Source organism: Aspergillus aculeatinus (genome assembly GCF_003184765.1).
Source record: "Aspergillus aculeatinus CBS 121060 unplaced genomic scaffold BO66scaffold_2, whole genome shotgun sequence".
In the NCBI taxonomy this organism is placed as follows: Eukaryota; Fungi; Ascomycota; class Eurotiomycetes; order Eurotiales; family Aspergillaceae; genus Aspergillus; species Aspergillus aculeatinus.
The window spans coordinates 497,020-523,546 of NW_020291471.1; the positions used below are offsets into that span (position 1 = coordinate 497,020).

At 52.0% G+C, this 26,527-nt stretch overlaps 8 protein-coding genes and 1 pseudogene across 9 annotated transcripts; 4 read left to right on the plus strand and 5 right to left on the minus strand.

The window, feature by feature from the left end:
- Positions 1-43: 43 nt before the first annotated feature.
- Positions 44-1,476, minus strand: BO66DRAFT_364132 (guanine nucleotide exchange factor SDO1). Its single transcript, XM_025645150.1, has 2 exons — positions 1,291-1,476; positions 44-1,135 (listed from the first exon to the last, which is right to left on the minus strand). The coding sequence occupies exons 1-2, from the start codon at positions 1,355-1,357 to the stop codon at positions 156-158; spliced, it is 1,047 nt and encodes a 348-aa protein (XP_025508686.1). The 5' UTR covers positions 1,358-1,476; the 3' UTR covers positions 44-155.
- A 212-nt stretch (positions 1,477-1,688) lies between these two features.
- On the plus strand, positions 1,689-3,916 carry cp3 (carboxypeptidase C PRC1). Its single transcript, XM_025645151.1, has 3 exons — positions 1,689-1,831; positions 1,908-2,481; positions 2,534-3,916. The coding sequence occupies exons 2-3, from the start codon at positions 2,001-2,003 to the stop codon at positions 3,697-3,699; spliced, it is 1,647 nt and encodes a 548-aa protein (XP_025508687.1). The 5' UTR covers positions 1,689-1,831; positions 1,908-2,000; the 3' UTR covers positions 3,700-3,916.
- A 1,248-nt stretch (positions 3,917-5,164) lies between these two features.
- On the minus strand, positions 5,165-6,526 carry BO66DRAFT_339639 (40S ribosomal protein uS13). Its single transcript, XM_025644379.1, has 3 exons — positions 6,437-6,526; positions 5,914-6,079; positions 5,165-5,673 (listed from the first exon to the last, which is right to left on the minus strand). Exons 1-3 carry the CDS (start codon positions 6,438-6,440, stop codon positions 5,376-5,378), a joined length of 468 nt encoding a protein of 155 aa, XP_025508688.1. The 5' UTR covers positions 6,441-6,526; the 3' UTR covers positions 5,165-5,375.
- Positions 6,527-7,625: 1,099 nt separating this feature from the next.
- On the plus strand, positions 7,626-10,333 carry BO66DRAFT_449754 (uncharacterized protein; the record flags this gene model as incomplete). Its single annotated transcript, XM_025651793.1, has 1 exon — positions 7,626-10,333. The coding sequence occupies one exon, from the start codon at positions 7,626-7,628 to the stop codon at positions 10,041-10,043; it is 2,418 nt and encodes an 805-aa protein (XP_025508689.1). The 3' UTR covers positions 10,044-10,333.
- A 383-nt stretch (positions 10,334-10,716) lies between these two features.
- On the minus strand, positions 10,717-11,893 carry BO66DRAFT_449758 (peroxidase; the record flags this gene model as incomplete). Its single annotated transcript, XM_025651794.1, has 2 exons — positions 11,611-11,893; positions 10,717-11,548 (listed from the first exon to the last, which is right to left on the minus strand). The coding sequence occupies exons 1-2, from the start codon at positions 11,718-11,720 to the stop codon at positions 10,717-10,719; spliced, it is 942 nt and encodes a 313-aa protein (XP_025508690.1). The 5' UTR covers positions 11,721-11,893.
- A 5,557-nt stretch (positions 11,894-17,450) lies between these two features.
- BO66DRAFT_t27 lies at positions 17,451-17,536 on the minus strand (annotated as a pseudogene). Its single transcript has one exon. The product of its transcript is annotated as a tRNA-OTHER (tRNA).
- Positions 17,537-19,312: 1,776 nt separating this feature from the next.
- On the plus strand, positions 19,313-19,907 carry BO66DRAFT_68385 (uncharacterized protein). Its single transcript, XM_025653494.1, has one exon. The coding sequence runs from the start codon at positions 19,511-19,513 to the stop codon at positions 19,826-19,828; it is 318 nt and encodes a 105-aa protein (XP_025508691.1). The 5' UTR covers positions 19,313-19,510; the 3' UTR covers positions 19,829-19,907.
- A 432-nt stretch (positions 19,908-20,339) lies between these two features.
- On the plus strand, positions 20,340-21,800 carry BO66DRAFT_397466 (kinase-like protein; the record flags this gene model as incomplete). The annotated part of the gene is made up of 2 exons (XM_025648595.1): positions 20,340-21,305; positions 21,756-21,800. The coding sequence occupies 2 exons, from the start codon at positions 20,340-20,342 to the stop codon at positions 21,798-21,800; spliced, it is 1,011 nt and encodes a 336-aa protein (XP_025508692.1).
- A 575-nt stretch (positions 21,801-22,375) lies between these two features.
- BO66DRAFT_417023 (uncharacterized protein) lies at positions 22,376-24,765 on the minus strand. Its single transcript, XM_025649643.1, has 5 exons — positions 24,346-24,765; positions 24,086-24,296; positions 23,977-24,031; positions 23,338-23,927; positions 22,376-23,288 (listed from the first exon to the last, which is right to left on the minus strand). Exons 1-5 carry the CDS (start codon positions 24,346-24,348, stop codon positions 22,765-22,767), a joined length of 1,383 nt encoding a protein of 460 aa, XP_025508693.1. The 5' UTR covers positions 24,349-24,765; the 3' UTR covers positions 22,376-22,764.
- Between the last annotated feature and the right edge of the window lie 1,762 nt (positions 24,766-26,527).

A 26,527-nucleotide genomic window follows, 5' to 3' on the forward strand; every position in this document is an offset into this window, starting at 1 on the left:
CGAGCCTACTGCTGACTCTACATGTCGGATGGATGCTCAGAATAGTTCTCGTACACTTCATATCCGGTGTTTTGTTGCTGGTCATCAGTCATGTCATCTATACAGGCTTTAGGTGAAATGCAGTCCATATATCCCTTCATCAACCACGCTTCGGTTTAGTCCTCGTGGGTGACGGCCATGTCAAGAACCTCCACGCGTCCTCTGCCACGGGTCTCATTGCCAACGAAGTCGTTCAAGCCCTTGAACGCGCCAGGCTCCGCAAATCCGATGACCTCCCACTCGTCACCGCCGACGACCTCCTGCGCCTCCACCGACTCGATATAGCTGAGGATCTTGTCCTTGACGTTGCTGGGTCCCTTAGCGGGCGCCGCCTCAGCGTCAGAGCCACCGGCCTCATCCTCGGAGTCCTGCTGACGGGCCGACTTCTTCGACCCCTTCCCACCCTTCTTGTTCCCCTTAGCACCACCCTTGGGCGGCGGCGTCTCTCTCTCCTTGTTCACTCCGCCCACACCCCCAGCCACCTTGACACTCTGCTTCAACAGCGACACCGGACAAGTCACCCGCAGGCGCATGCGGGCCCGCATCACGGGGATCGGCTGCCACGCGATCAGCGCCTTCATCGCATCGAGCGCCTGACTCTTCGCGGACTTGTTCGCCGCGACCCCCGTCCACAGGGGCTTCCGGGGCGCCGCGCTGCCGCGGTTCTCGTCTCCGTCACCGTTCGTCTCGCCGTTGCCGGCCGCCGGGCCCTGTGTCTGTTGCTGTCCGCTCGCCGAGCTCAACTGATCCAACGCCTTGGAGATCATGCCGGGCGTGTAGACGCGCTTCGTCGTGGGGTCCACCAGCCGGCCCGACACGATGTCCAGGATCTCCTTCTCGACGCGCTCGATGATCTCCTTCCGCTCGCGCTCGCCGACCTGCACCTCGCCCTTGCGCAGGATCTCTTGCCGGATCTCGTCGGCGGGCGTGTCGGCGCCGAACGCCTTGGCGAGCTCGGCCGACGGCGCCGTCTGGGCCTTCGAGACCGACAGGAAGATCGTGGGTACTTGGAGGACGTTGTCGAGGTCTTTCTCGGCGCCGGACCGGTATTCCAGGAGTTTGTTCTTGTAGCAGGCGAGCTCGAAGCGCTTCTTGCCTGGAGAGGTGGGGTGTTAGCGGGGGTGGTGAAGGGAATTCTGATGAGTTATTTCGAATTTGAGATCGCCGGTCTTGGAATCTAGCCCCAGCTGCATCTCCAGACGATTACGCTTGGGTATATGGTGGACGTAGTAAAAGAGTTGGCCCGCTTACCCTTCTTTAATCTGACGACTGATACATTGGTGAATTTGATCTGATTTGAGGGTTGGTTGATCGGCATCTTGGAAGAGGCTTCCTTCGCGGAGAAGCAGAGTGCGTTCCGCTGGTATTATCAAGAAATAAGTCACAGAAGATGGGTATCTGGTGGTAGGTTTGTTTATCAAGAGGGGTATGTCTGGGTTTCGTCTGAAAAAATGATGCCCGCATCCAGGCAGGCAGTGGCCCGACGGGGCTGTGATTGGAGGAACGGGCGATGACGCTGGTCCCGTGAAATCTGCTTAGTCATGACATGTGACTCGGCGCGTGACTCGCCTTGGTCCGGAAGGCACCGCGGTTTGATTGGCCGCCTCCTCCCCCAGCTATCAAGGCGTCATCTGCAGGCCAACGCCGGACCTCTCCTTCTTCCCTTCTCTCTCTCTCTCTCTCTCTCTGTCTCTTCCTCACCTCCTCTTCTCTCTTCTCGATCTTCGTGGTAGGATCAAGTAGCTGGTGTTCTATCGGCTACAGTTCTATCCAATTTCATCTGCCCTGAGCTGTAAGCTTATCTCCCCTTCCCCAGCTACACCCGTCGTGCCCTGATAGCCCATGCTGATAAGCACCTTGCCTCCCAGGTACCATCCAGACCGCAAGGTCCTTGCCATCCTTCTCTCCTCAATCCATCAAGGACTCAACCCAAGCCCTCTGATAAGTAAACCAAGATCATCATGAGAGTCCTCCCAGCTTCTTTGCTGGTCGGAGCGGCTACCGCTGCCGTCTCCTCTCCCTTCCAGCAGGTTCTTGGAGACGTCAAGTCGAACCTCAAGTCGACCGTCGAGAGCTCCTCAGAGCCCCTGCACGCTTTCAAGGAGCAGCTGAAGACTCTTTCCGATGATGCTCGTAAGCTCTGGGAGGAGGTTGCCAGCACCTTCCCCGAGAGCATGGACCAGAACCCTCTGTTCTCTCTGCCCAAGAAGCACAACCGTCGTCCCGACTCTCACTGGGACCACGTCGTTCGTGGTGCCGATGTCCAGGACGTCTGGGTTACTGGTGCCAACGGCGAGAAGGAGCGGGAGATCGATGGCCGTCTGGAGGCCTACAATCTCAGGGTCAAGAAGACCGATCCTAGCTCCCTCAACATTGACCCTAATGTCAAGCAATACACCGGTTATCTTGATGATAACGAGAATGATAAGCACCTGTTCTACTGTAAGTGACAATCATGCCTGAAATGATCCGATTCAACACTAACTTTCTAAAGGGTTCTTCGAATCTCGCAACGATCCCGCCAACGACCCCGTTGTCTTGTGGTTGAACGGAGGCCCCGGCTGTTCGTCTCTGACCGGTCTCTTTATGGAGCTTGGGCCCAGCAGCATTGATGAGAACATCAAGCCCATCTACAATGATTTCTCTTGGAACTCAAATGCCTCTGTCATCTTCCTTGACCAGCCCGTTAACGTTGGTTACTCCTACAGTGGCTCTGCTGTCAGTGACACTGTTGCCGCTGGCAAGGACGTCTATGCTCTGCTTTCTCTCTTCTTCAAGCAGTTCCCCGAATACGCCAAGCAAGACTTCCACATTGCTGGCGAGTCTTACGCTGGTCACTACATCCCTGTCTTTGCCTCTGAGATCCTCTCTCACAAGAAGCGCAACATTAACCTCAAGTCTGTGCTGATTGGCAACGGTCTCACCGATGGCTTGACCCAGTACGAGTACTACCGCCCCATGGCTTGCGGTGACGGTGGTTACCCTGCTGTCCTGGACGAGGCCTCCTGCCAGTCCATGGACAACGCCCTGCCCCGCTGCCTGTCCATGATTGAGTCCTGCTACAGCTCCGAGAGCGCATGGGTCTGCGTTCCTGCCTCGATTTACTGCAACAACGCCCTCCTGGCCCCTTACCAGCGCACGGGACAGAATGTCTACGATGTCCGTGGCAAGTGCGAGGACGACTCCAACCTCTGCTACAAGGGTCTGGGATATGTCAGCGACTACCTGAACAAGCCCGAGGTCATTGAGGCTGTCGGTGCTGAGGTTGGCGGCTATGACTCCTGCAACTTCGACATCAACCGTAACTTCCTCTTCCACGGTGACTGGATGAAGCCCTACCACCGTCTGGTCCCGGGTCTGCTCGAGCAGATCCCCGTCTTGATCTATGCCGGTGACGCCGACTTCATCTGCAACTGGCTCGGTAACAAGGCCTGGACTGAGGCTCTCGAGTGGCCCGGCCAGAAGGAGTACGCCGCTCTCCCCTTGGAGGATCTCAAGATCGTCGACAACGAGCACAAGGGCAAGAAGGTGGGTCAAGTCAAGTCCCACGGGAACTTCACCTTCATGCGCCTCTACGGCGGTGGCCACATGGTTCCCATGGACCAGCCCGAGTCTAGCCTGGAGTTCTTCAACCGCTGGTTGGGCGGTGAATGGTTCTAGATCGGACCTGCTGCTGCTGTTGCTGCCGCTTTTTGATATAAGTTACATACTTGCATTTTGCTGCCTGCGATGTAGTACCAGCTTTCAATCTGCTACCTTATGACCTACTTGTGGTGTATTCGATGTCAAGTTGCACACGGGATCTATGACCACATGATTGCTGTACTTTTTTGTTGTCATCTGCGAACACATTTACTAGAATTGATGGAATGATCAGGTATCACGTTACTCAGTATTTACTCAATAGTGATTTATATCACGCTTGTCAAATGCCCTGCACGAAAAGTAGTCCTCCGAGGTTTTGTTTCGTTAGTAGTTTCCAAACCACATCGCCGAACTCCGCCCCGTACACCAGTCTGGACCCCGTGGGTTGGAGAACCGAAGCGATCAAGGGCGCATCGTAGCGTATCTCTAAGCGGCGAGTGTCCACAGAAACCTCAAGGCGGGCGCCAGCTGGCTGAGAAGCCATCATCTTAAGGACAGAGGCAAGAGACTACTAGGTATTCAACGTCCACCGTGCCGTGAGAGGCACCAGGCACCAGGAACCACCACGTGCCCTACTTTTAATCCACCAGAGTATACCCCAGGTACAGTACAGTACCACCAACGCGGGAAGAGACACAACGACCTTGATGCCCATGCAATGGTATAACCCATGTGGTAGGTCGTATGTCAATCAACGGCAGCATCATGACTCCCCCCTTCAGTGCTTTCAGTAGACAGACCTTGAGCGATCGACGAGTGCGATGGCAGTGTATTGTACCGTGTAGATCTACCGTTCTTTCCGAGGCCCGGGGTCGGCGCAAGGACCGTGGTTTGGTTTACGGGGTGTTTCGGTTCGAGGGATCTGGAGACAGCCGAGATGGGGTTGAGGGATGGTCTGGCTGCCACTGCAGTGCCAGTTGGGGTCTATACTTTGCGCGCTGGGCGTGGCGAATTTAGAGGGAGAGGGGGGGGGGAAGGGTGTTTGCTCAAGCAAGAATGGTATACCCGATAGTTGGTGGGTGGGATGGGCAGGATGGCAAGAGGTGTAGAATCAGGTATAGCTTTTATCTTTTGCTCAAGCCAGAATCATATTAGTAGAACCTGATAGTATATGGGATAGACAAGATGATAGGGAGTTTGATGAGATATAGATCTCCGTATTTGCTTAAGCCAAGTGACCCTGAAAGCGCATGGGAGAAAAAATATGATAAGGGGCATAGCTATAGTCAGGTATCGCTCTCGGCGGTTGCTTGACCAAGGTGGTGATCAGAGAGACAGACAAGATGATATAAGATACACACCCGCTGTGATGACAATCGCGGCCAGAATTGAAGATACTGTTGTTGGTTCTTCCATGGCCTGTGATAATCAGGCCTGAAGACTACCCTGACTACAGGATGGGGTAGCATGCTCATGCTATACATGTTACGAAGGTAAAGACCAGATTTGGTTTTTTTTTTTTTTTTGAATTTCATTTCATGATGGTATGATTTCTTTTCATTTTCGCGGGAGACTCGAGATCAAAAAACCCCTTGTCTGGTTCCCAACGAAAGGGGGTAATTTTCATTATCACACCAGCATCTTAGACACAGTTGCCCCCCCGACTCTCTTTTAATCCCATGATCCAAAGTAGCCCAGACCCGCGCAAGAAAAGAAAGAAAATAAACACAAAGCTCCCGGTGAGGAAATGCTTAGTTCTTCTTCTTGCTGACACCGACGGTGCGACCACGGCGACCGGTGGTCTTGGTGTGCTGACCACGGACACGGAGACCCCAGTAGTGACGGAGACCGCGGTGGGAGCGGATCTTCTTGAGGCGCTCGAGGTCCTCACGGATCTTGCTGTCGAGGTTGTTGGAGACGACCTGGGAGTTCTTGCCGTCGGTGATGTCGCGCTGTCTGTTCAGGAACCAGGCGGGGATCTTGTACTGCTCGGGGCTCTGGAGGATGGTGACGACACGCTCGAGCTCTTCGGTGGTGAGCTCACCGGCGCTGTAGGAAGATAAGAATTAACTCTGACTGTTGCCGGGATGTATGATGGAAGTGATTTGAAGTGGAAAGGCCAGATGTGCGGGCGTGGATTTCGTTCTCCGAAGTGTATTCCTCTCATTTCCTTCGATATGTTGCTGCATTGGTGGCGCTGCTTCCTCCTCTTTTCTTCTGAAGTTTCCGGATTCCCGACATCTGCGCGTGGAATGGGTGTGATGGAGGACTGGAGGATAAAAAACGTACCGCTTGGTGAGGTCAACATCGGCCTTCTTGCAGACCAAGTTGGAGTAACGGCGACCAACACCCTTGATCTGGGTCAAGGCGTACATGATCTTCTGCTTACCGTCAACATTGGTGTTGAGGAGACGCAGAATGTACTGGAAGTTGGTCTTCTCGCCGGACACAAGCGCTGTATGTCGACAAAAAAAACCATCAGCATTTCCGTTCTCATTTCATCGCATAAAAACCAGAGTCCCATCTGTCCAACGCGAAATTTATTCCCCAAAGCATTCCCACACCATATTCCATATCCGGTCGGTCTGTCGATAAGAGAGAAAAACCTCTTTGCCGAGCTGATGCTTTTGGTTTTTGATGTGTTGCCGTCGTAGCGATAAAATTTCCTCCCGTCATCGCAATATAGCCACCCAGAACGATTTTCTTTCCTTGACCACCGACCGGACATAGAACCAAGGCAGGGAACGCCAGAAAAGGGAATAAAACCGGTCGGACATGAGGGATCTGGAGAGACTGAGAGATTTGCACGTACACATGATGGGCGATTTGGGGCGGGACCGCGGTGAATTGTCGACAGGCGAAAGGGATGGGAGAAGGAGGGTGAAGTCGTGGGCGTTGGCGGTGCTTCTCAATCTCTTTCCTCTGCGACTTTCGCAAGCCCGTTGTGGGATCGGGTAAGCTGGTTACTAACCATATCGGGCATGGTCGTCCAGAGGGCTCGCTTATGGCCCGCGCTAGGCTGCTTCGGGCTATATTGTCACCTGCCCTGCGCTGGGTCGGGGGTAATGCACGTGATCGAATGCTCGTCGATGCCTCAGGTTGGGGATTTACCCTAGTACCAAAAATAGGCAAGGACCGTCAGTATGCGTCTTTGTAGAAGATTAAAGAGGGGTGGCCTTTTCTTAATGAAACAGCTACAAGGTCTACTCTTGCATCTGTAGAGCTTGTCCCTCACAACTCGATTGACCGTTTTCTGGGGCCAGAACCATAGCTGGTTTGGGCGTCCGTATGGCCGCATCTTCCACTCTAGTGTTTATGGGATGCTGTCATGGCGACTCCACCTGACATAACACTACGTACTACAAGATATCAACACTGAAGCCATCAGGTCAATCTGAGCTGTTTGCCAGATCATAATCGAGTAGCAGGCCCAGATCAATACAGTAAGAAAAAACACTGATTGCTCTAGTCCATTCCATCATGATTTGTAGCTTAGTAACACGTGCCTAGTCAGATCTTTACCTGACCACAAGAACATTTTCTTGCTTTGAGTGCTATGAAAAAGTTATGACCAGATATGCTCTGACTCTTCCAACAAAGGAAGAAGAGTTTAACCACAGTGAAATTGTATGCGCTTGGGTGACTTAGATTTTAGTGGGTAGGACATGAATTGTCCAGCAAAATCCCAGTGTTGCCTGGCACTAAGCTGATTCACTTAACTGATTTTTCGGCAGAAGTCTCAACTTGTCTATTCCTTCACTGCCCTCCGGTGAATATGTGATTTGTCACTTGAAAATGTGTTCTCAGTTCTTACTTCCCGGCTGAAGTTGTTCTTGACCCTTTCTCCAAGCTTTTATCTCGTGTTACTTGATCCAGTCCATAGAAGTTCTTCTACAGTAACAACAAGGCACGCCTTCCTCCATCCGGTAAGGTTCCCGCCTCTAGCGAGATTAAGCGAGAGTTAGCGCCGTCACTCATACTCCCGAACTATAGCACGCAAGATGGTCCAGGGACAGCCACAGACCGGGGGAAGGAGGACGGCCAGGAGCCGGAAAGATCGCCACATCCATGCCATCTCACGCCCGGAGTTGAGATGGCATGAGATCCAGTATCCCGATCCCGAGCTCCGGTTTGAAAAGCTGGCTGTGGAGACTCTGCCCGGCCCCCCCATGGACTTCACCATCGGAGGTAAACGAAGCCACGGGCTCACCAAGGGTGGGCACGCCAGAAAAGAAGACCTGGAGATGCTGCTGCAGTTCCTGGACTGGGGCTTTGATCATGATCTGATAATACACGAAGCCACCTGCGACCAGCTTGGTGCTATGATCTTCAAGCTCATCTTCAACCGAGCGCCGGAACATCGACCTCAGACTTGGAACGAATTATTCGACGTGACGAGAGACGCGGGCCCACGTTTGCTGTCAAAAAACATCAATCGTCCATGTATCCCAGTCAGTCGCTACTACCCCTGTCTTGAGAGTGGACCGGCCATGCCCGCTGGGCGAATCTTTCAGAGACCGCTGGACGCTTCCCCATATCTCTCAGATCTCTGCATTCACCGGATGTCTTTGCCCTCGACAGGTGGCTCTCTTAGTGCTCCTGTTACTCCGCGACCTAACACTCAAAATGAGAACACCATCTCTTTCAGTTCGAGTCCTTCGCACTCATCATCTCTTCCAGCAACGCATCTCGCCATTCAACCCGCATCAACCGAAAGCATGACGAACTCGCACAACGATCCTTCCAACAAAGAGACCCAATCGGCCCAGTCTTTTGGTCTTCCTCAAGCTACACTTGTAGACCCAGCTCAGACCAACGAAGCTTGTCTCAGCAGAAGAGCTACGGACCACGCCATCATGCAGGGTACAAGCCCAGACAACAACATCACCATAGAAGAACCCGTGCCGTCCGTCGACTCCAGTATGCTCGATGCACTGATTGTGGTGGCTCAGTTGCTGAAGCTAGGCTCATCCAAGGACAAGAGTAATGAGAGCGAGAGACAGACTTTCGACGGAGCGGAGCTCGCCTTCCGCGAAGCTGTAAGCCAAGACTGGGACACCTGCGCCCACGAAGAAGGTGCTCGGCTGATAACTCGTCTCAAAGCTGAATTGGAAAAGCTCAACGTCAGCATTGCTACAACACCCCAGAATGTACGAGACGCTTGGATGGCATTGACGAAGTCCTTCACCCAGTTCGACTATTTGTCTGCAAAGAGATACTCCTCGTGTTCCTGTTTGCCTGACGATCTCCCTGGATCTCCCTTCGTTGACGAGGGACTTGCTGTGAAACACCACATATTCATGCCACTCGCTGAGAGCGCCGACGCAGACGGAGTGACCATACAGGACCTCCTGGGCCGTTGGTTCGGGAAGCGGTGGAGCGAGGATTGTGTCCTCTGTAAACAGCCTGGCTCCGTGGCTACGGATATGGCATTTCAGAGCACTCCCTTGTGTTTAGTGGTTGCGCCCGCTCCCGGAACCTCCCTTCATGAGCATACGCGTGACATCAACATCAACTACATTGACTTCACAGGTACTGAATGTACTGCATCCTATAGATGGACAGGAGGCATCTATTACAATGACAGCCGCCTACGTGTCTACTGGACTGATACCAAAGTGAGTGAGCATGATAGTGGAAATATCCGTGCTTATGAGAGCCGACTGAGATCGGTTTTCATGGTCGAATCCCACGCTCAGTCCAACCCTTTTGATCGAGTGCCCCCAGTCTGGTGGGAGAATAAGCCTGTCCCATTACTGTTCTATGAGTGTACCTGGAGACCTGAATCCGAACACATGGAAAGGCCCACTGAGTCCCTTGACGACATGCTTGCGGCCCTGGATGATTTTGACAACCAGCTGGTGACGCAAGCAACTATGACTACCAGCCTTGCAGTTCCTGCCCTTCACAGCCAGCTAATGACGCCACCAGCCACTACTTCCAGCCCTGAAGGTCATACCCCACACAACCAGCTGATGGCACAGATGACCGTTCCTCTCCCCGAGATTGATGCCGCTCACAGCCAGCTGATCACACCATCGAGCCATGCAGGGCAGGAGGAGTTGCAATATTCGGATTCTCCATATGGCTATGGCTTTGGAGACTTTATTGGCCAGGAACTTTTCTCGGTTTTCAACGACAGTTACATGGCTATGGACGCTTCTTTGCCATCAGCCCAAGCACCAGAATTTGATCCACACACCGAAATGTCTGAGGCGGATTTTGCGTTGAGCGAAGGTGGTTTTGAAGAGCTGTTGAATAACTCCGCTCTGCAAATCAATTGGTCTTTGGTTTCCGATGAGCCTCATCCATCCTCTGCTGAGTCCGATGTGAGGCATCAGCAGGAAAGTACTGATATCGTGATGCAGGATGTCTCTGGGGGTGGTGAAACTGATGATTCGAAGACCGTTGAAAAGTGATACTGCCGTTGAGCCGTGGACTGTTCATCGGTTGTTTGTTTGTTTTTTTTTGCCTTCTGAATTGAGCATGTACACCGATTGGATTTGCTTCTGATCTAGAGTTGTACATTAGCTAGGTACAAGATGGTACATACAGCAGTGCCCAAGTTTCATGTCCATAATTTTCCTTTACTGTGTTGTTAGCAGAGAACATGAAACTTTATTGAGGTCGAATGATATTTCGAACAGAATCAGTCGCCTGAAATTCCGGTCACCAAGTAACTAGACGTACCTATCCGATCCATCATTTGTCCTTCATTCGTGGATTAACAACTTGAACTGAACTTCAATTAATGTCACGTTGACAGTGCCGAGTCAAGGCAGTCAGCCAATAGAGGGACGGGGGAAGTCAGCTCCAACCGATCCTTGTTGCTTTCCCCGCATTTCACCCTCGTTGTAAATCGCCCCGTTTCCCTCAACCTCAACTTAGCCTTCTCTCAGACCATTCTTCTGCGAAAGACCCATATCAGACTTGGTTATCCAGGCGAGATGTCGACGATGGTTGGTATCAGTCGATTTCATCCATTAAATTCACATATGAAGCATGAGAGGCTAACTCTAACTATATCCATCTAATCTAGAGCCCATGTATAAGAAAAACAACGCGTTCCGACCGGACAAACCAGCCTTAAATCTATAGCCTTGCACGAACAGCTTCTTTCTTGGACTGTCTCGGCGGGCCCGTGGGGGTATCGCTCTTCTTCGGTGCTGAAATATAGCCTCCTTTGACGTTGTCCGCATTAATAACCAACCCCTTCTCGTCTCTCTTGATGCCGAGCTCGATCAACTTCGCGAACGCCTTTGCAAAGTGATCGAAAAACAGCTCCTTATCCTTCGCATACTTCACCACCCACTCCTGGAACTTCGGGTCCGTCTTCAGCGCGATATCCGTGGGCAGCATCATCAACATCTCGTCGCCCTCCTCCGCATCCGGATCCACAAAGACAAACTGCGACATCCCGTTGCCCAGCTTCTTCGGCGTCCACTCCAGTTTCAGCAAGAGGTTGAAGAACTGGTTGGAGAATCGCGTCGGGTTGTTGACCCACGGCCCCTCGAATCCGCTGCGGTCGGTGTGGCATCGGCCCAGGTTGTGTCCGCCCGCCAATGCGACGATCTCCTGGTCGTTGAAGCCCATCCGATAGAAGATGAAGCGGAGGTGATCAGCGCCCAGGGCGCCGTCCGGTAAGCGGCCGCGTGGAGGCACCTTGGAGTCGTCGACGAGATCGGTGCGGCCTGGTTGCCATGGGACTTCGGGCCCGCCCATCTCCTTGATGGCAACCACGCCGGCTAGCGTCCACAGGTCTGAGTATGTGATCCAGGGGTGTTTCTCTCTGACGGGCTCGAGGAATGCGCGACCGAACTGGAGGCCTGCGTTGGCCGGGTCCCCGCCTTCAGCTTCATAGCGCATGCCCGCCCCGTTGCTGCCGCCCGTGTCGGACTCAGCGTCATACGTGCCCGCGGAGTGCCTGGTACGGGGTTAGTTGGCAAATTGATTGAGCAAGTAACTTGAACAATGAGAGAGCCTCACCATGCTAAACGGACAAACACGGGACCAGCACTTCCGTCGTCATAATCGGGCTTTTTCAGCTGGGCGGCGATGTCTCTGCGGACAGCGTCATAATCCCCGGGGGTGCTCATCTCGGCCGATAAGTCTGTCTGGGGTAATGAAAGGAATCTGCGCGGATGACTGATCGGTTCGGTTCCCGTGCGCCGCGGATTCTTTTTTTGCTACAGTGATAAGGTCGAAAGATATCAAGGAGAGGAATGGAACATGCACGGTATGAGAAAATATTGAACAGGAGAAGGAGGAGAAATTCAAACGTCAAACGACTGGCATTTGCTTTTGTCTTTCTCACTGGCACATGAAGACCGGACCGATGGCGACTAATTGAACTGTGGATCACTGGACCCGCGGTCCAACTCCCTTAGAAGCAAAAGCCGAGGTTCAATTTTCTGGCTTGCGACCCGCGCTCTCACAAATTCTCATGACCAGTTATCGCGATGGAGACGGATTCTCGGACCTGAGTGGTTCAACTGATGGCCTTAATCTTGGTCAGCTCGACGGAGCCCCCATCTTTGGCCCTTTCCCCAGGTTCATGTGTCTGGGACAGGTTTTGCGGTTGTCGATAGCCGTGGCGAGGGGAGGGATTACACCTGAAAATGCGCAGGTTGTGCATTTCCAAATCCCCAAGGTCGCTCAGAGCTTGACATATGATTCCTTCTTGACTTCGACAAGCCAAATTCTTCTCAACCTCAGCATCATCGGATCGATGTGCGAGATCGCTCTGCTCTCTGGGATCAGGTAGTCGTTCGGAAATGGACCTCGGGCTGTGATATGCCGAGCATCGATTAACCGACCATGCTGAAGATTGGTAGCAGAGCGCGCTCTTTCACAAGACACCCGGTCTCACGCATGCCAATTGCTTACTGCAATGACTATGATTACAACTTTAGCGAGTACATAATAAACCAGACACTGGCCATTTCAGACCTCACACCCCCAAGGCCTGGGCGCCGTCTGGTCATCTTGCGAAATCACACCCGATAAATAGTCCTGATTCTGAGATCTCCGCAGATCGCCCTCTCATTCAATAGCCGCCTTAATAACCGCTCCAGGTTTCCCTCCCCGATCTCGAACGTCCTCCGCCTCGGTCACAGTTCACTTTAATCCGTTCCAATATCCATTTTCAATCATTGAACCACACCGAAGACTTGTTCGGCAACCCTTCGAATGACGGCAATTCCACTCCATGGAGAGAAGAACGGAATTCTCCTGATGGTTGCTGGATTGAGGTTTCCCATCTCATCCTCCGCGCGAATTTCAGGACGAAATGTTGATGGCCTGAGGGATTTTGAGTAAAAGGTTGGACTGCCCTGTAGTATGTTTGAGGAGTAACTAGTGGACGTAGGTAGCATGAATGTAGTTGTATGAAGAATCGTACTAGTGAGCACAAGAATATGGTCTCTAGAACTAGTCAGAGCCGACTCATTAGAACTGGCTACTAGTAAGCATGACACTCCGCTATTAATGTTCCCATGTTAGCACATCGCAAAGATTAGCCAAAGTGACGGCCTCCATTGGTGCTTAACTATCACCTACTCTCCGATAGTGTCCGCGCGGAAACGACTGATCACTTTTTGTTCTATGCTATTATGCTTAGTCTAGGTTACACATAACTATGTATACGGAAACTTTTACCGAGATTGATCGGAAAATCTCTAAGTGCCCTACACTATGTTTCTCGGTGCTTTACAGCTGCTTCAATGTCAAGCCAGGAAATAGGACGTCATACCTAAATACCCTTAGTGCTTCTCCCATAGTCCGGCGGCCAGAATCTCTCCCCTCAAGTTTGCACCGTTTGTCTCCGCGCCCACCCACCCCTCATCCCCGCGGATCAAATTTCCTCATCGCAATCGCATCTCCCACTTTTTTTTTTCTGGACTTTATTCTTTCGCATTTTCTTTTGAGGCAACAGAAAACTTCTCCACCTCTGCGCTCCGCAGCATATTCACCCCCTGCCTTCCTACACGAATCCGGCGAAAAATCCAACAACCCCCCAAAAAAATGGGCCGAATTGAAGAACTCCCCGACGACTTTGACGAATCGCTCAACCTGAACGATGGCGCCGCCAACGCCGCCGCCGCCGCATCGGCCGCCGCAACAACGGAAGAAGAGATCCTGCCGATCAAGCACGAGCGGCTGAAGGACGTGGAGAGCAGCGATCCGATGGCGCCGCGCATGCCGCCGACGATGCAGGCGGTGCAGACGCACACGACGGACGAATTGGCGGATATCCTGAACCGGACGCCGTTGTTCATGACGGATATGGATAAGGCGTTGGATGAGAGTATGTCGTCCCTCCAACCGTCTTTCATTATGCGTCTGGGGGTTTAAGGGAAAGAGAATCTGGCTAACAGTTGGTCGAAAATAGACGGCGAGAACGTCATGCTGGATGCGATCCGCGCGCTGCAGAATGAAGGAACCCGCGGGGAGGTGGCGCAGAGCTTCCGGTCCGAGGGAAACGAGACGGCCAAGGAGAAGCGGTGGATCGATGCCAAGGAGCACTATACCAAGGCCATTGCGGTGCTGCAGGCCAAGGAGGACAAGTGGGAGAAGCCCGAGGATGAGGAGGCGGAGAGAAAACTCCAGAAGGAGGTGGAGGCCGCGTGCTACATCAACCGCGCGCTGTGTCATTTGGAATTGCGTGAGTGTCAATTTTTTTCTCAAGTCTATTCCTGGGTTTCAGGGGAGAGGGGCTGACTTGAATTGATCTGGGGTGATCACAGAGAACTACCGTTCTACGACCCTCGATTGCGCTGCCGCTCTGAAACTCAACCCCAAGAATGTCAAGGCCTACTACCGCTCCGCGACGGCATTGCTCGCTCTGGATAAGATCCCCGAGGCGGAGGATGCGGCGGCGCGCGGCTTGGCCATCGACCCCGAGAACAAGTCCCTGCAGACGGTGTCCGCCAAGATCGCGGAGCGGAAGGCCGCGGTGGAGCGGGTGGCGGCGAGGAGGAAGGCCGAGGAGGAGCGCAGGCAGAAGGAGGCGCAGCTGTTGAGCGTCGCCCTCCAGGCCAGGAACATCCGCACGCGCAAGACGGACGCGCCGCCGGAGATGGAGGATGCGAGCATCAAGCTCTCGCCGGACCCGCTGTCGCCCGAAAGTACCCTCGAGTTCCCCTGTGTGCTCTTGTACCACATGGACGCGCAGACGGATTTCATCAAGGCGTTCTCCGAGATGCACACCATCGAGGATCATTTGGATTACATCTTCCCGCTGCCCTGGGATTCGAAGCATGAGTACACGATCAATTCGGTGGAGTGCTTCATGGAGACCGTCACGGGCGGCTTGATCCAGGCGGGCAAGAAGTTGCCCTTGCTGCAGATTTTGGCCAGTGGTAAGGTGGAGGTTGTGGATGAGCTGGTGAAGATCTATGTGATCCCCACGTCGAAGAAGGCCAAGTTCATCGCCGAGATGAAGGCGAGGAGATCGAGTTGAGACGTCTCAGTTGCTGATGTGAAATGAAGACATGATGGACTGTGACTCTCCGGGAGTGGATAGCCGGTCTATCCACCTGTACTGTGCACGCTCTTGAGATGAGCATTACGGTTAACAAGCCACTACAGCATCCCTATAGGCTGTTACTTCCATCAGAAGAGCACAGGATGATGACCCACGTTGTCGGGGGTGCGCAGAAGCCTGCTTTCTTTGGCTCGATAATCATCTATGGATCAGGCTGAAGATCGTTCAGTACGGGCACTTGATACCATTGTAGATATACACTTTATGACGAATCAAAAGTTATAGATTTCATTTAATTTGCTTGGAGAGAGTTGGTCCCAAAAGCATGTGCAATCTAAAACCTGAAGCTGCTGGGCCCGCGGTGCATACCTGGAGGCAAACGGCCAAAGTAGAAGCTGTCTCCGTCGATCCTTCCTTTCGATCCTCCCTTTCTATTCCTAGGACTCCCACATTCGAGCAACAAGCCATGCACTTGCATCATTGATAGCAACGATGCTCCGGCTCCAAACCTCCGACTTGTTCAGCCAGGAACAAATGTGTCTCGGATTTCTACCAGAAGGCGCTAACTTTTCACCAGCTTTGCGGTATAGCAAATACTAGCGAAGCAGGAGGGGCACTTGCCAGCCTGACCACCCGAGAAAAATGCCCATGACAACTGCTCGCAAGTTGCCAGGCGATCTAGGTGTCCACGGGAGGGAGCATGGTTCCAGCTCATGCTGACTTCTATAAGCTTCATTCGCCTCTGCATGTTCACACTGCCCCCGACGATAACGTTTGCGAAGGTTGAGAATTGTGGATTCTCTGTCGATAGCCCTTTCGAAGTATAAAGCAACCTTACCCATCATAGTATCTTGGAGATTGCGGCTACAGGCTGTTGGGATCATACTGTGCGATAGAGGTAGATTGAGGGGCGTCTGCGATGCAGCAGGATTTCTATATTCGATGCTACGGGGCTGCGGCGCTGTTAGTGGCTCTTGGGAGCTGCAATACGAGGCTGTTCAAATCTACTATATTTCTGGGCGCTTTTGTGGGCATTGACTCGACAGTATCTCTCCCTTATACTCAAGAGACTAGGCGATACAGGAACGGAGCTCACTAGTTTGGCTGGTTCTATTTGCTGGAGACACTGACTACCGCTGTCCAGCTCCATTCAAGTCCGCCTGCCCCTGGTGGCGCTACTTTGTCTGGTCTATGCAAAAGCACTGTTAACCTACTGCCCAATGGCAGCAGGAGTCATTCAATAGTAGGGCTATCTCCTCACACGGTCACCGCATGAACTCTGTATACTATTGACTCAAGCATCCCCTTTGGTGAATATGTACTCTATTGTCTGTCATTCACCAGCTAGTATTGTAGTCTCTTCTCTTGCATCAAATCTTGATCTTGTCTGATTCAATGTTTCTTGTTATTAACTATCAAGTAGAGGGGTCAATCAACAGATCCAGCATGTTAGTAGATTGGCTCTCTTCCACTATCCTTCTCCATCTCCTCCACCATACTACCTACTCAGCTTCCGTTCTCTTTCAACCACACATCTGTATCTTCATAGCCCAACACAATAGCTTCTATATTCTCTATGCTGAAAGCGATCCGTGACACACATCGCCTTCCCCAACCACTTGTCCACATCACAAACGAAAGATTCCTCAGATATTTCTCATGGCCAGCTGATGCTGATAAAGCATGTCCTTCGCCTGTCCGGGACTTTGATCACGGCTTTATAGAGGCTTTTCGTGGTCTAGGGATCTGTCAAGCTGAGCGAAGGACGACATAGATAAACGACCTTCGCTTTTGAGTTCAAGGGCTGCTTTCCAAACGAAGAAAGAACATTGATATTCGCATTCCCCACAATCGCCCACTTGATACATCTTTTGACCCACCTGAATACCCCATCTTCACGCAGAGATAAGCTCTCCATGCCCAAGACATGAAGGAGATGATTGATCTGGGCAAGAAAATAACTGCATGAGCCAACGAATGCCATCACTGGCTTCCATGTGCATTTTTACTTCGGTACAACCGAGCGTCCCTCGGCGATTGAGTGGCCCTCTCTTCAGATACCATTCCCGCAAAGTCTCGGTAGGGCTCTAGTCGAATACTCCGACTACTACTACCACCACCTATCATAAACCAAGCCCACTATCAATGCTCTCCACACAAGTAAACAGGCCAAACGACCGCTAGTTATGCCCCGCCAGCACAGTCCACCCTCACATACAAAACACGATGCTCCCGCTCGAGCATATCAACCCCGTCCTCTTCCTCCGGTTTCTGAACAATGACATATCCCATGACATCTTCATGACACCCCCCCCTTTGGACGAGAAACCAAAAAGAAATTCCCCCGTACTGGGGTTCGAACCCAGGTCTGAAGCAGGAAACCGTTAGGTGACCCACAACCGTCGTCTCCATCTAGACCATACGGGGTGTTTGTTGGAGGTATCCGCGCTGGCCTTTATTATGTGTTCACTTTCGCTAACTTTTCCAGCGGCTTTTGGGATGGTTGTCGAGCAGCAGATGATCTTACTGCATGTAGAATATCGTTTAAGAGATATTCTGTTACGGCGGAATGCCTTACGGGCGTTGGGCTGGGTTGTGCCTGTTGGGGTGTGAAATCGTTGGGGGAATGGAGTAGAGTCGCATGGCCGGATGGCGAAATGGAAATAGGGATGGAGATTGTTACCTACAGGTTGGTGGACGCCTTTCTGGATGACACTGGTAGGTGGGGAATCTGTGGTTTGGAGTTTTGAGACCGCGATGGCCGATCAGGGTTATGGCGTTCTCGACAATTACCTTACTGGTTGGGCGGTTCCAACTAGCTCGATGGTGTCTCAAAAGCAAACAGCACTGGATCAAAACACAAAAACGACAAGACGAAGAAGAAAAGAAAGAAAGCAGAAGAGCCTTGGAGGGTGGATAAGGCCTTTGATCGCTGAATCGCGCATCACAGGCTATGAGCACGTTTTACAACAGCCCCAAGCATGGGAGGTGTTGAGCAGAGTGCTTTTAGCAAGATGCGATGATTTTCGACGTATGGTATGCACATAAGTCGACAGGGAGTTGTGGATGAAAGCCGCAGGGCCGGATAATACACCCGTGTCGTAATGTTCATGTCCTGAGGTAGGTGCCACCCCTTCTTCTCCCTTCTGCTTGGGAGCATTGGCTAATTTCCAGACAGGGTAATCCCAGAGAAGAGACCGAGCTAGTGTGTGGGTTTGCGTTAAGCAAGGGAGTCACTGCATATCCCGCCGCCACTCTGCGCCTGCCTACGACGATCGATTGTCTGAGCTGGTGCGGATGAAAGCGTAAGCCTGGACCACGCGCGCCAATCATGGATTGAGCTTGCTCATTGAGATGTGCGTAACTGGTATAAAGGTACCAGTATCTTGTTCTGGATTTTCTTTGGATAGACGAACACCTCGAGAAATGTGGGCTTCCTTGAAGACTAAGACTCGGCAGCAAATCTGCTGTGAGTAATCATGCTTGCTCGTTGAGGTCTGCAATGAGAGCAATGCTCATCCTACCTCAGCTCCTGGCTTAGGTAGCTCTATCGATGCCCCCTCAGGGGTCCTCTTGCAGATACGGAGAGCCGAGTTCCTTCCGGAAAACTCGACAGTTTGCCTTCTCAATAACGCTTTCATGAGACTATCTGAGTATTAACTCGAGTCCATGTGCAGCACAAGCTCACAATCTAGGGAGCTGCTACAGCATGACCTAGCATATCGTCGCCGTTCATTAATATTCTCGATGACAAACAATTTGCTCAATATCATGCAGAGGTTGATGACCATGATGAATGAGAAGTTCGCAGACCTTGGGCTCATTGCAGCAGGAGGTACCCTGCGACATCGCCTAAATTGCCCAATACTCTTATCTCTCGTCCTCCTGCTGAGAGTTATTACTTGACTGAGAAGCAGACCCTCAACCCGATCAATGACTTCACTGCATAACATGGCTATGCTTGAGTCAAATCATTTATGTAGCTATCTTACTGATAGCATTGCTCACCCTTTTGCTGTGAGGACTAAAGAGAGCCCCGAAAAGGATCATCAGATGCATTAGATGATTTTTTGCCGCTCTGGCCGCCTGTTAACCGAGAACTTGATCATCGGTGGTATCAACTGTGCTGAGGAACCTCAAGGGGGCCCAACTGCTAGCAAGCTTTTACCCTCTCTCGATGTTACACCGTCATATTCAAGGTGCATCGGCTACGGAAGGTAAAAGGACTTACAAGTGAGTCACCTCGTCAACTCTAGTTTTTGCTATATCACTTCTCCCAGGCTATACCCCGCGCTGACCATCGATCAGACAAGAGTACCGTGAGCGACACTCCAAACAATAGGGTCGTTCCAGCAACCCAGTCCAACCCAATCCCAGAATGACCCTGCCATTTTGCCCGGCATGAATTCGCAGTCATTCCTGGGGAATGAACACCTATCACTGGTCATGCAACCGCATGTGCTCCTTCACGCTCCCGCAATTGAGGCTATTGGATTACTGGTACGCTTATCAGGCCAAGTGAACACGAAAGAAGATAACAATCGGGTGGTTTCGATCACTTATACAGATAGCCCAATTATCTTTTTCAATGACAATGACGTTAACTCGTCGCTTCGCCAGCCCACACCCTTACCTCGTGTAGACGATGTACAGTGCTATGCTTCTAATGAACTTGTAGTTTCTCCTAGCGCCATCATTCGCCTTTGTATCAAATCATGATAGGCCCGACCAGGTTCAGGATAGAGCAAGCAGCAAAGACCTGGCGAACCCCATCCTCAGAGAAATCCATCGTACTGTCATTCCGGGTTTTGCGACGAAGTGCACTGGTCAGATTGACCCGAGTGGACGCATGAAGTGGTAGGTTGAGGATAAATACCGCAGCGGGACTGATCCTTCCACACTGGGCCGGGGAAAATCCCTCGTACAGCGACAACTTCATGCTTAACATTAACACCTTCAAGCTTCCGTGTCAGCTCACGCCAATGTTGTATCAAACAATTGGTTTAATCCCACGTGCAATCCAGGCACCAGCAATGCTTAGCTCCAGATCTCAGGCTGTCACCGACTCGATGCTGCGTCAATTACCCGACGCAAATCATGATGGCAGTTAATAAGGAGCCCCCTTGCCTCTGGCATTCCGCAGAGTTGCTCTTCTCAAGAGCACTCCCTCCCCTTCATCTTGGCTGTTTTTGGAGAATAATCATCTTTGATTTACTCATCATCAGACAGGATGACTCTACTAGCACCCTATCAATTTCCGCACCAGCCCCTGTGCAGTGAGCCGCCACCGCCGTATACACCATGCCAGACCCCCTCATACACCCCACAGCCACCACATCCCAGCATGCACCAGCACACACTTCCGACCTCAATCTCCCCCTACTTGTTCTGTGAACAGACACCCCCACATCTGTCCCGCTCGAGCATCTCCAGATACGGCCGTTACCTCACCACCCTTAGCCATGGCGTCAACAGCACCACCTACCTATACCGACTCTGTCCACGCTTTCCAGCCAACAGCCAACCCAGAATCTACGCCGTCAAGATCATCCCCTCAATGTCTCAGCCCCCTCCCTCTACTCAATTGTTCAAGAACAACGCACTAAACAGCAACACCATCGATCATCCCAACATCCTCCTCCCATTCCTGCCCGCAATCATCGACGATGCCGGCAATCACCACCTGATCACCCCCTACTGTACAGGGGGTACTCTCCATGAACTGATCGCATCAACAACGCAGCTCGCTCCTGCAGAAGCAAACTGCTTCTTCAAGCAACTCCTCCGAGGGGTCGCGTATCTCCACAACCACCCCAACCTCCAATCCCACCTCGAACAAACTCACACTGGGCCTCCATGGACGAGCTTGACTCTCAACCCGCAGGACATCCTCCTCACCGGAGCAGGAACCGTGCGAATCAAAGTCCGGGCATTCTCCCCCTCGTCTCCCCACGCAGCGCGCAGCAGTCCATACTATGCGCCAGAGCTATACCGCGTCCCCAACAACAACACCAGTATCAACGAAAACAATCCCAAAGCCTTCGACGCCTGGGCCCTGGGCATGATCTACCTATTCATGCGCACGGGCCGTTCAGCCTGGACCGTGGCCCAGGCGGAGGAGGATCGGATGTATGCCCGGTATGCAAGGGAAAGAGCGCAGGAGGGGGGATTTGCCTTGATCGAGGATTTGGGGCCTGTAAGTGTCACGTTTATCCCCTTCCCTTATTGCCCTTGTCCTTATCCATCACGAAAATGGCCGTCTTCACGCCGCATCGCATTGTGTATTGATCAAGATCGGCGATGCGCCCCCCGTCAGGAACCATGTCGAAACGTCATCTACGCCATGTTAGATCCCAGGCCCCTTCGTCGGCTGACGGTCCATCAAGCCTTGCGGTCAGAGTGGATATACGGAGTCGCAATCTGTGGAGCACGTGAAGAGGACGGCCTCTACCGAGGCGGAGACTGTAAACAGAGGTAGAGGGGGCATTTGCAGGATTCGTTGAAGTTATATTCCGTAGTAACCCATAGTTCTTCTTAATCGTACTGTACACCGAACCACCGAGTCAGAAAGCGATCACGTAGCAGCCTAGTACCTACCTACTTCATGGCATGCGAATGCCGCACAGTACGATAAACCCCCACGAAGGTCCTGACCATCCCCATAAGTCAAGTCAACCTCCTAACCTCCTAGAGCACACACACATACACACACACACTTTCTTTCTCTGTCTGCCCCGACACACCTCCCAAAACCCCCAACCCTTCATCAGACCTATCTCTTCCTTCGGGATTTGAACCGGTCCCAAAATCCTCATTCCCCCTCCCCCAAAAATCCAACGCACCCAATGCACCTCCCCCCTCCGGGCCGGAAACCGGTTCATCCAAACCCTCCGGACAATATAACACATCCAACTCCCCCGCCCAAGCAGCAAGACACACAGAAAAAAACAAGTTTACCTCCCCAAAAAACCGGTTGACGTTTGTATCTACCCCTTGCTTTAAAGGGGAACAGTTCATGCTTGCGTCGCCCCGTCCTGCAAGATTTACTTACTGTCTCCCCTCTTTTGTCCTTGTATAAGTAAGTACCGCTGCCATAGATATAAGCAATGTGTCGGGGCGTCCCAATTTTGAATCTTTCTTTTTCTTGCTCCCCCCCCTCCATCTCTCCATGTCTCCCCTCTGACGGAAGTATGTAGATCCATGCTCGGGGTCTTCATTCATGAAAATCTCTCTTGGTCTCTTAATTATTAAAGTATAGTTCTATATGTACAGTGCCTGACTCTCCCGATCCCCCCACCAAAACCCTTTTGGGTCCCCTCGAAATTCTATACAACCGGTCCTCTAGCGATTTTCTATGCCGTTGCGACCCGAAATGCACAACATAACCCAAAAGAGAGAAAAAGGAAAAGGAGAAAAAACAAAAGAAAGAGGTAAGTACAAATGAAAATGCCCGTTATGCTTTCCTCCCCCTCCCTTTCCCCCGCTCTATATGATGAAGTTCATTCAATATTAGAAACTAAAGTTAGTGAAGCGACCCCTCTCAACCACCCGGTGGGAGCGAGACCCAGGCTTTTTTTGGAAAATTCTTTTCCACGCGTTTGATGGCACACAACAAAGGAAATGCGTTAGCGCTTAAAGTTGATGTTTTTGGAGGTTCAATAATTGAAATAATACGGGTTCGGGCAGCCTCCGAGATCGGTATTCGAGAGTCCGATCACAGGCAGCGTCTGCTGCGCTTGGCTGTGAGGGTAGTATCGGAGAGGGAGTGAGGTGGTTTCGAGGGTCGATGGCTCGTGGTGGTACATGGAGCTGCTGGTCAGGTCAAGGGAGTAGCCGGCTGTGCTTTCGCCCTCGCGTGACCGTCGGGAGGCGCTGCTGCCGCCGATAGGTGCGTATGAAGAAGTTGGGGCGCTGCTGTCCCACGAGACCTGGATGGTTGGCCCTTTGCAGGGCTCGAGGGGTTTGGTGGAAATAGTCCCGGTGCTGCTCTTCGGGGTGACCGCGGAGCTGCTGCAGGAGTCGAAGACGGAGGTGTGCGATTCCAGGTCGGGGATCTCTTTCCGGTACACCGGATTCACGCTGTCCTTCATGGATGAGCTGGTCGGGGAGCCCATCGCTTGGCTATCCGCGAGCTGCTCGGGAAGGTGGACGCGCGATACACACACAACCATGGGCCCGTCTGGAGCCATGTCAATATCGGATCCGGTCGGCGTGCCAGAGGAACATACCTGTTCTGCCTTCCAGGTACCGTTCTTGCTCTCCGCGGACATGGTAGATCTCATCCAGTATAGCTAACCGTTCGACGGGTTGAATCTGTCGACGCACAGATTGATCCGCTTCTTTGAGTTTCTCGACGCAGATAGCGTGGCTTTCGCGCAACTCGCACAGAATATGCACCAGGAGCTTGACTCGCTCTGCCCATCGCTTAGCGTGCTTCCTCTCGTGAATCCGTTGAACAGTCCTCTTACCGTTCTTGAGAAGGTGATCAGGCTCTCTGTGGGTAACGCCCGCTGGCCACCAGGCTGGCTTGGTGAGCTCGGGATCAAACTGTTGAGATGTGCCAGAAATGATCTTGCGTCCGTTGTACGGATAGTTGACCTGCTTCCGCGGCTCAACAAGTTTGATGTATGCCTTGGCAAGGATGCGACAGTTGATCTGCTGTAGGCCTTCGAAGGCCTTCTCATAGTATCGCCGAAGGATGCTAGCATTGCGAATAGGGAGCATGGTTTTTTGGTGGCAAGTGATACTCATCGGTACGAGACACTCATGCGACACTCGTTTTCGCTTGTTTGAGGAAGGCTCTGAGGTGTTGCTGAACCTGAGATCTGTCAGCTTCCATCATCGGCTAGGACATGGTGTTGCCATACATCGACTTGCTGTTAGGTGACTCAGGCGACAATGGGCTTCGGCCTCTTGACCCTTCTACTGCCGGTGTCAGTGCATCTTGAAGTCACTGTACGGCAGCGCAGGGTTTACCTAGAAGTTTATTCGACTCGTCCTTCCCAGACAAGGCCACGGCTCGTAGAAAGCTCTCGGTCACGTTTGGCGACAAGATTGAATGGCAGCTATCCGCAATCGAAGGTGATGCTTCGAAGCGCAATTTACCGCTGTCATCGATATAGATCAAAGCAAAGTGCAGACAGGCCAGCCCGTCTAACGGCGCATCCATTGATACCGGAGTATGAGCCTGGTGCAGTTAGCTTATGTTGCGAATCGCCACCCAGGTGAATCAGTACCATGGCTGTGAAACAATCGAGGGGATGGTGACAAGTCAAGATGACCAATGGTTTAGACAATAAGACCTTCAGAAGCTCGCTCTGACACAGCAGGTGAGAAAGGTGCAAGGCACATAGAAGTACTCACGACGAGTCAGAGACAGGGCACGAGAGAAGGCATTTTAAACATGCATCGGAGACGGTCTGGGACCAATTTGAGGCAAACCGAATGAACGGGGCGATCAATAGATCCACAGTCTGTATCAAGCTTACAGGATCGCCCTCAATCCAAGTATCAGCTGTCCCTAGGTCGCCTCCGGGTGGATGATGCACCCACTGCATCACCATTAGCCCTAATGACCTTTTCTTCCCCAAGAAGCACCATAACGAGAAAATCCATAAGAGAAAATCAGTGCTATAGAAGCTAGACCAATGGATGCATCCAAGCCGTGTCACTAATGCGTGGCCCTATGTGGCACAGCAGCGGATGGGGACCCATCCGCTCTCTTGCATTCAGGCGTGAACACTAATGCCTTTCTGCGTTGTTCTCCTCAGGTATAACTATTGGAGAGCGTAAAAAGTACCTCTCGAGTCTTCCCTGAATAGGTAAGGATCCCGTATAGCTGACAGTTCCTGGGGAACGAGCTGATGGCCGCTATCCCGTAGATGCAATTGATTCGTTTTCACAAGGTCTTTGCCATTGTCGATCCTTCACTCACCGGCACTTCAAGCTCCATTTTGCATACAGTGCAAATGATGGACGACTAGAGAGTAGCGGATCCTCAAGCGCTGATAGTAAGTCTATCTACGGTATTCCGTAGACTGAGACTGCCTCGAGTCGGAGTGATAGAACGGAGTAGTTCGGGTGGAGAATGATCCTCACAAGGTACACTGCCCAATCCCGGTAATCAATTTTCGCCTATCACTTCAATTGCCTCTCTAGCGAATGACTTAATTCCGCTAACCCTCCCCTCCTTGCTTCGTGCATCAGGTGTCAGGCACTGATCCTACCGTTAGCTTCGTCCGAGAAACAACACGAATGGGCCTGTAGACGCGAATCAGTGTAATGGGTGACAACCCAGGATGAACAACGCGAGAAACTGGCCTCTTGACACCCGTCGAATATTACGTCGTATGGAGGTGCCCAAGTAGTTACAGGATTGAGCCAAGTGCTGACTGAATGACCGTTCAACGTACTTACGTGGTCCCTAGCTGTCTCGCAACGAAGCATCAGCCATGCAGAACACTGATGATCATTCTGGGACAAATCGATCAGTCGAAAGTTAGATGTGTGGATCCGCCCCGGTTGGAAGTGACCCACCAAAATACTCATAGGACGGCACCAGAGCTAATCACAATGGATCGGTAGCACAACGAACTATAGAGAGTGAAGTTGCGTGCGGAAAAAAATTGCGATAGCCTAAGTGCTCATTTGAAAGCTATCGTTCTCTGTCCGTAGTCGGTCCTTCCTGTCATGTCTCGTCATGGGCATTATCCCAAAGAGTTATTGGCATTTCGCCTATGCTGGTTGTCACCTATGCTATCCACATGATAGGCGTCAATTTGTCAATAGACATCGCTTCAAGTAGAGAGGTCTAGACTCCAATCGTTCATTGCCACATTGCGCTACTTGCTGGTCATCGTGGATGGATGGCGAATTTCCCGAAGCGGATTATTGGGAGCCTGATTCGTCTGACGCACTGGGTACTGTACATTGTCGGTCAAATGTCCGACAATGGAGCGTAGAGGCAACATCCAAGGATGAGATTGGAGTCCACGATGGGCGTGGAGTTGTTTACGGAGTACGGAGTACTGCACATAGACCCTCATAGTGCTGGCATTGAACATGCTTGCGAGTTTCCGAGGTTATTGGCCACGCATTCTTCCAGCTCGCCGTCGGCGTCACCTGTTATATTTGAAAACAAGGTTATGACTGGTCACCGGCCGAAGTTCCGATTCGCGAAGAATCACAAAGCTCGAATTCGCTTGGAGGATCAAGATCTGGCTTAGTACGGGGTACAGTGTGCTCAGGCGACCCCTGTAATCTCCCAAGGCGACAGGACTACTCTGTATAATGGCACCATTGGTCGCTCCACGATTGGTGTGCGAGCAACAAAAACATGGCCATACTACCAGCTACCGGGCGTTCGGAAACGCCATGATCGTTGACGGGGGTGGCCCTTTCCGTTGGGTCCAAGTATGA

Bases quoted from the DNA above. Each gene is read 5' to 3' on its own strand.
- BO66DRAFT_364132 (XM_025645150.1), bottom strand. From the start codon at position 1,357: ATGCCGATCAACCAACCCTCAAATCAGATCAAATTCACCAATGTATCA. The intron at 1,136-1,290 runs GTAAGCGGGCCA...CCACCTCTCCAG, and splicing joins AGTCGTCAGATTAAAGAAGG to GCAAGAAGCGCTTCGAGCTC.
- cp3 (XM_025645151.1), top strand. From the start codon at position 2,001: ATGAGAGTCCTCCCAGCTTCTTTGCTGGTCGGAGCGGCTACCGCTGCC. The intron at 2,482-2,533 runs GTAAGTGACAAT...AACTTTCTAAAG, and splicing joins TGATAAGCACCTGTTCTACT to GGTTCTTCGAATCTCGCAAC.
- BO66DRAFT_339639 (XM_025644379.1), bottom strand. The intron at 5,674-5,913 runs GTACGTTTTTTA...ATCTTCCTACAG, and splicing joins GATGTTGACCTCACCAAGCG to CGCCGGTGAGCTCACCACCG.
- BO66DRAFT_68385 (XM_025653494.1), top strand. From the start codon at position 19,511: ATGAATTCGCAGTCATTCCTGGGGAATGAACACCTATCACTGGTCATG.
- BO66DRAFT_417023 (XM_025649643.1), bottom strand. The intron at 24,032-24,085 runs GTAAACCCTGCG...CACCGGCAGTAG, and splicing joins CGAGTCGAATAAACTTCTAG to AAGGGTCAAGAGGCCGAAGC. The intron at 23,928-23,976 runs GTATGGCAACAC...GACAGATCTCAG, and splicing joins TCACCTAACAGCAAGTCGAT to GTTCAGCAACACCTCAGAGC.